The sequence below is a fragment of the Camellia sinensis genome, chromosome 2 (assembly GCF_055761805.1).
Source record: "Camellia sinensis isolate YWXY chromosome 2, ASM5576180v1, whole genome shotgun sequence".
NCBI lineage: Eukaryota > Viridiplantae > Streptophyta > Magnoliopsida > Ericales > Theaceae > Camellia > Camellia sinensis.
Window position 1 is genome coordinate 191,939,775 of NC_138962.1, and position 6,373 is coordinate 191,946,147.

The 6,373-nt window shown below is 44.0% G+C and overlaps 1 protein-coding gene across 1 annotated transcript; it reads right to left on the reverse strand.

The window, feature by feature from the left end:
* Positions 1 to 3,166: 3,166 nt before the first annotated feature.
* Positions 3,167 to 5,135, reverse strand: LOC114310559 (uncharacterized). Its single transcript, XM_082913313.1, has 3 exons — positions 4,247 to 5,135; positions 3,484 to 3,657; positions 3,167 to 3,366 (listed from the first exon to the last, which is right to left on the reverse strand). Exons 1-3 carry the CDS (start codon positions 5,133 to 5,135, stop codon positions 3,167 to 3,169), a joined length of 1,263 nt encoding a protein of 420 aa, XP_082769439.1.
* Between the last annotated feature and the right edge of the window lie 1,238 nt (positions 5,136 to 6,373).

Consider the following 6,373-nt stretch of genomic DNA (forward strand, 5'->3'; position numbering starts at 1 on the left):
TGAATTTGTTACTGATAAATACAAGATTAGTGGTTTCTCCGGTTCTGGTGGCGACAATACAGGAGGATTCTGAAAGTACTGCTTAACCTGCTCGAAGGCGAACTGACACCGATCATCCCATTGGAATTTCTTTCATTTCTTCAATAGACCAAACAGTGGTTCACAAGTCAAGGTTAATTTTGAAATAAACCGTTTTATGAATTGCACCTTACCCAGAAAGCCGTGCACCTCCTTTTCAGTCCTTGGTGGTGGCATTTCTACGATGGCCTTGATTTTGGAGGGATCTACTTCAATTCCCCTTTATGTAATCAGAAATCCAAACATTTTTCCTGCAGTTACCTCGAAGGTGCTTTTCTGTGGGTTTAACCTTAGTCTATACTTCTTGATCCGCTCAAAGAATTTTTCCAGTGTGGTGTAGTGATCTTCTCGCTCTTTAGACTTGACAATCATATCGTCCACATACACCCCAACCTCCTTGTGGATCATGTTGTACAAAATGGTGGTTGCATCCCACTGATATGTAGCCCCGGCATTTTTCAGTCCAAAAGGCATAACTCTATAACAGTAGCTACCCCACGGCGTGGTGAAAGCAATTTTCTCTCTGTCCTCTGGTGCTATCGAAATCTAGTTATACCCGAAAAACCCATCCGTGAATGAAAGCAAAGCATGGCCAGCTGTGAAGTCTACCAGTTCATCGATATGTGGCAATGGAAAATCATCTTTCAGACTTGCTCAATTTAGATCCCGGAAGTTGATGCAGACCCCAATTCTGTCGTCCTTCTTTGGAACCGGAATGATATTAGCCAACCAAGTCAGGTATTCAGATACCATCAAGAAACCTGCATCGATCTGTTTGTTGACCTCCTCTTTGATCTTTAATGCCCAATCTGGGCGAACTCTGCACAGTTTCTGTTTGACTGGTCTGGCCTCGGGATTAAGAGGGATCCGGTGCTGTACAATCTCAGGATCTATTCCAAGCATGTCTTCATAGGACCACCACGCGAAAACATCTTTGAAATCTTTTAATAAAGCGATTAAACGCTCGCGTTCCTTCAAAGACAATGTGGATCTGATCTGGACCAAACAGAAATCCTCCTCAGTACCCACATTAATTGAAGTGATTTCATCTGTTCAGGGCTTAACGCGCTTTTCCTCCTCTTGGTCAACCAAAATTTTCAAAGCCCAAGGAATTTCTTCCTCTTCGTTTAAGTCAAAATTTTGAAAATCAAGATCAGTGCAACAAACTAAAGGCACAGAGAAGTAAGCAAACTCTACGAAATTCCCATTAGTAAAGTCTGGGTCCTCGGTTACAGTTGACTCAAAAGAAAAACTAAAAGAAGACTTTGACAGGACTTTGGCACCCGGGTTACCACTCCCGGAAGTACCAGACTCAAAAGAACTCGAATCTGACTCCGACTCTATAGACTCGATGGAATCAGATTTGGACTTATTATCTGATTCAGAACTACTGATGATGCCCTTTTCAAATTTCCAGATTAGGTGTGGAGCCTCAGATGTATCCACAATAAGTTTAGAGAAATTCGCTTCTGGTTTATCCCCGATCATTGAGACAGTAAAACTATCTCCCAAGTTGTCAAACTCAGTTCCGATAGTAGAATTTGCTAGTAGGTTAGTCAGTGTTTTTCCTAACAGCTCTTCTTCTTCAACGTTCACAGTTACAGTCTTACCTTGACCTGTATTAGTACTCAAGTCCATCTGCTCATCTTCCTCTTCCGGTAACTGGTGCCCGAAGAAGATCTCGAACCCGGGATAGATTGTCTTCGTCTCCTGGTCAAACCAAGGCTCTGGAAATCCACAAAAAGGGAAATTTTCCCCTTGGCGAACAAAGCGTCCGTTCAAGGTTCCTTGGATTGCTTTGTGAACTAACTCATATTGTTTTCCATCCTTCTTGGCTTTAATTCTTCCTCTCAACTCAGCCCACTTCCTTTGCCAATCCTCAGCAGTAGGTTGGTATCCCAGCCCAAAAGCGTGGGGGTTGTGAATCAGCTCCTTGGTAACAGCACCTCCTTGCCTGCCACTCCTGCCTAGTCCTGATCCAGGCATATGCCCCTGTTTGTTCATCATATAGATGGACTGAGCACTCACATAGATTCCGTCAGCTTCTGCCATGATAGATTAGACTACCCGGGCTTCTGTTAGTGAGAAGCCAGAGAGGAATACATCTTCTTCCCCGTGTATGATTTCCATTACTGGTGTGGCAGTTCCCTGGGGAAGGTGGATTGATGAATTACCATACACCGTAGCAATCCCACATTTGAAGGGGTATTTCACCAATTGATGGACTGTTGATGACACAACTTTTATTTGATGCAGCCAATGCCTTCCCAACAGTAGATTGAAGGTAGCCGGAACATCCATTACATGGAATTCTACCTCATGTTCAGACGGGCTGATCGGGATGTGGCTCTTGAATGTTCCCATGACATCCCGGCTTATATTGTCATAAGCTCAGACGGCTTGAGTTGTGGGTGTGAAGTCAACAGGCCTAAACCTATGGCATAAGCAGTCCGCGCCGGACACACATTGATCGCTGATCCAGTATCTACTATCACTACCGGAATCCACTTTTTTCGGCTCTCCAGAGTTACATATAAGGGTCGGTTATGGTTGGACTCTCAGGTGGCAGCTCTTTATCTGTGAAAGATATCGCTGGCGTAACATCACTGGATATGACTAATGACACCAGTTGATCAGCGGTAGTGTCAATAGGCAGTTTGGTACGATTCATTGCCTCTAGCAATGCTTGCCTATGCTCCCGGGAAGCCATTATCATTCCCCAAATTGAGATATCTGCCTGAATCTTCTTGAGCTATTTCAAGACCAGGTTGTCTTCACAGTCCTTCTCTCTGGTGTTATCAACCTCTTTGTTAGAGGATTCTGGTTGATCTACAGCTGCAGGTTTGAAGTACCGACCACTCCGGGTCATGTGATTGATTTCGTCCATATACCATGTATCGTCAGGGGTATTGGATTTCCACCCTTCGTCTGTGTATGCATGACTCAGATCATTATCTTTCCACCACTCTCCAGTAGTCATGGCTAAGCTTTTATCAGACTCTACTTGGAGCATGTTCACACCACGCCCCTCAGTAACATACCTTTCCTTTCCAACTATGGTTTTGGTTTTTGGCAAGGCCATCTTCCTTTAAATCTCTTCCATTCTCTCATGCTGGAATTGTTCCAGCACTTGTTCTGTACTAGTAATGGATGTAGTCTCGGCTTTTTCCTCTCTGACCCCTTTTGTCTGTTCCACCTCATCTAGTTCTTCATCACCAAACCAACCGTTGTTTGTTTCTGGTTGATTTGAATCCAACCAGCCTATCTGGACACTGCTTGTTTCCTTTTCTTCAAAGAATTAGAGGTTGGCTAGGACTTCTTCTATCTGAACTAGATCCTCTTCCAATTCGGCCAAGTCATTTAGGCCTTGTTCGGGCCAATCGCTCTGATGTTGCCCTAACTAGCCTTCCCCAATAGCATTGACACTGAGAACATTCGACAATAGGACCACTGGTTTTGGTTGATCAATGGCCACAGTGTATAAACTGGGGTCATACTCCTCTGCAAGCGAAGCCCCCTTTTCTATGATACAAGTATCAGATAACCTTGTCTTTAATGCACTCTCCTCTTTCTCTGTTCCTGTCACAACCTTTTTGGGTTAGATTTGTAGGGCTAGATCCAGCATGCACATATTCGTGCCTTTTGGAATAACCACCTTCGGTTTCGGTAGGTGGGACGAGGTAATATATATGCTTGGGTTGAAGATAGGTGGTAGTGTTTGGATGTGGTTAATATTTCTGGGGGAGGAACTTGGTTATGTGTAAGAAGTGGGTTGGTTGTCACATTTTGTTGTCAATGAGATTCTGAATCTTATGACGTAGACGATAGCATGAATCTGTATGATGGCCATGTTGCTGGTGAAAAGTACAATATTGGGTTGGGTCGTGTCTAGCTGGCAGTGGGTCTGGGAGAAGGCAAGGATCAAGAGGCTTGAGCTGCCCCTTGTCCATTAACACCTTGAGGGCGCAGGTTGGACTCATGTGGAGGGGGGTAAAAGGTCTTCGGTTCCAAGGTTGACTATTTTGTGCGGTTTGTGAGTTTGTGGCAATAGCAAAGGGATCGACCATCTTGGCCGATGATGTAGCAATGGTATTGACATCTGCAGGCCGCGGAATAGTGCTAGTACTAGCATTGGTACTCTGAGTGAATGGCTATTTTGCAGGTTCACTTGCTCTGTGGATGATGCCCTTTTCGAAAGCGCTCTCAATTTGAACCCCTAACTCATGTAAGGAAGCAAATGTGGACGACGGTGCCACTATCATTCTTTGCAACATGTCTGGCTCGAGGTTTTGGACCACTAACCTGACTTGTTCTTTTTCAGAAGGTCTACTCGTCATTCTGGCTTCTTTTGCCCTCCATCTTGTCACAAATTCAATGAAGGGTTCTTTAGGGTTCTGAGTGGTTGCTTCCAGTTCACTGATTGTTACTTCTATCTGAGTATTGTATGAGTATTGGTTAACAAACCCCTCAGACAGTTCTTCCCAATTTTGCGTCGTTGAGTCCTCCAATTTGGCGTACCAGATGGCCGCTACATTTAACAGGGTTCTCCCAAATAATGAGAGTTTTTGTGCCTTGGATAGACCCATGGGCCTCGACACATCTGAAAACAGGCGGACATGTACAATCGGATCCCCGCTCCTATCAAATCTATCGATATGAGGCATTTTGGATTTTTCTGGCAACCTGACTGAAGCCTCAGTGTACCCATCCTCAATGTCAGGAATTGAATTGAAACTCTGGGATTTCTTCAAGGCTTTCTTAAGCCTAGCAATTTTGATCATGGTTGGATCAACTTCATTCATATCGAAGGAAATGGTTCCCGTAGGAGGTTGTACCGGAGGTCTGTAAGCTGAAGCTGTTGGAAACATCTCCTGAGGATCTGGGACCTGAGGAGTTTCCAGTGGTAGAGGGAGATCAGGATTTGGCTGGGCAGCCGGGACCGAATGTACAGTAGATGCAGATGCCCCAGATGGGTGTCGCAGTTCAGCGATGACTTCATCTTGTGCGACCATCCGTTGGTTGACCGTATCCATGGTCTTTTGGACTGCTGCCACCATGGCAGCAACTTCTTCTGTGTTTTGTGCTGTGTTCTATGCCATTGTTGGACTGGATGAATTAGATGATGGTGAGTGAACAGGAGTTTGCTGAGTGCTTGGTACTGATGCTGACTGTCTATTCTTTCTTTATCAAGCAACCTGCGGGAGAGAAAGTAACACTGGCTGACCGTCAACAAGATCTTGCTTTTTACAAAGCCTACGAGAATGAGTCTAAACAACTCAGGGGATATCGAGTCTTTCTGAAGCTATGATGAAAAACTACCTAGCAAAAAGAAAGAAAGAAAACATATTTTAAAAAAACGAACAGCATTTCGGCCTCAATTCTCAATTAATCACAACACGTAGCTAAACTGTGATCCCCACTGAACTTTGTTCTCAGATTGATTGCTCATTTGTACCACTGCTATGAACCACCATGTATATTTCACTGTAAAAGCACATACCACATAAAAAGAACCAAAACACCCCTAGAGGGGGTAGGGTTACCTTGTTCTAGATTTTGACATGATCTAGGTTGCACTATTTCAAGCAAGTGGTTTCATAACATCCTGTACAGGTAACATCCTGTCCTAATTTGAATAGTCACTAGAGCGTACTATATGCATTAGGTCAAATAGTCACAAAAGGTACCTCAGCAAAACTACCTAATATACCTCTCACACCTAACACCGAGAAGTGAAAGGAGGATCAAGCGGTACAGCAGTAATCCAGATCCAAGGATTGTGTTCCCAACTTGATAGAGCCCATGACCGGTCAGCCTTTTGGAAAGCTTTGTAGGCAAGCCTCCGGCAAACTGTCCAGGAATAACAAATGGCAAACACAGGGACTTAGGCGCACCAATGCAAATGTAATGCAAAGAACATATTTATGTAGATAAAATTTCACATCATGAAGTTTGAGTCAAGTTCTCTAATTCCCCAAGCAGAGTCGCCAGAAACTGTAGCTCGGCTTTTCGCGCTCCCTTTCGAAAGAATGAATAGCCCTTACAATTCGGACTCTACTTGTGTTGGTTCTGATTCTGATTTCACATGTGCAATGCGAAATAGTGAAAACACAAAAAGAGTCCAAATCTAGCAATTTCTTTTGGAAAATCGACATTTGAATCAAATGCCAAAAATGGACTGCTTTGCCAGATACCAAAGTCGCCATCTAAATATTTACTTTGAGAAATTTAGGAAACCCATGGCTCGTGTCAAAGGCCATTAGTCTGTCGTTACCAAAGTGTCTTTGTTCGGGAA

Coding starts and splice junctions, on each gene's coding strand:
- LOC114310559 (XM_082913313.1), bottom strand. CDS start 5,135: ATGGTGGCAGCAGTCCAAAAGACCATGGATACGGTCAACCAACGGATG. Junction 3,658..4,246: donor GGGCATCATCCACAGAGCAA/GTGAACCTGCAA, acceptor AGGTTGTGACAG/GAACAGAGAAAGAGGAGAGT. Junction 3,367..3,483: donor TGTCAATGCTATTGGGGAAG/GCTAGTTAGGGC, acceptor AATTCTTTGAAG/AAAAGGAAACAAGCAGTGTC.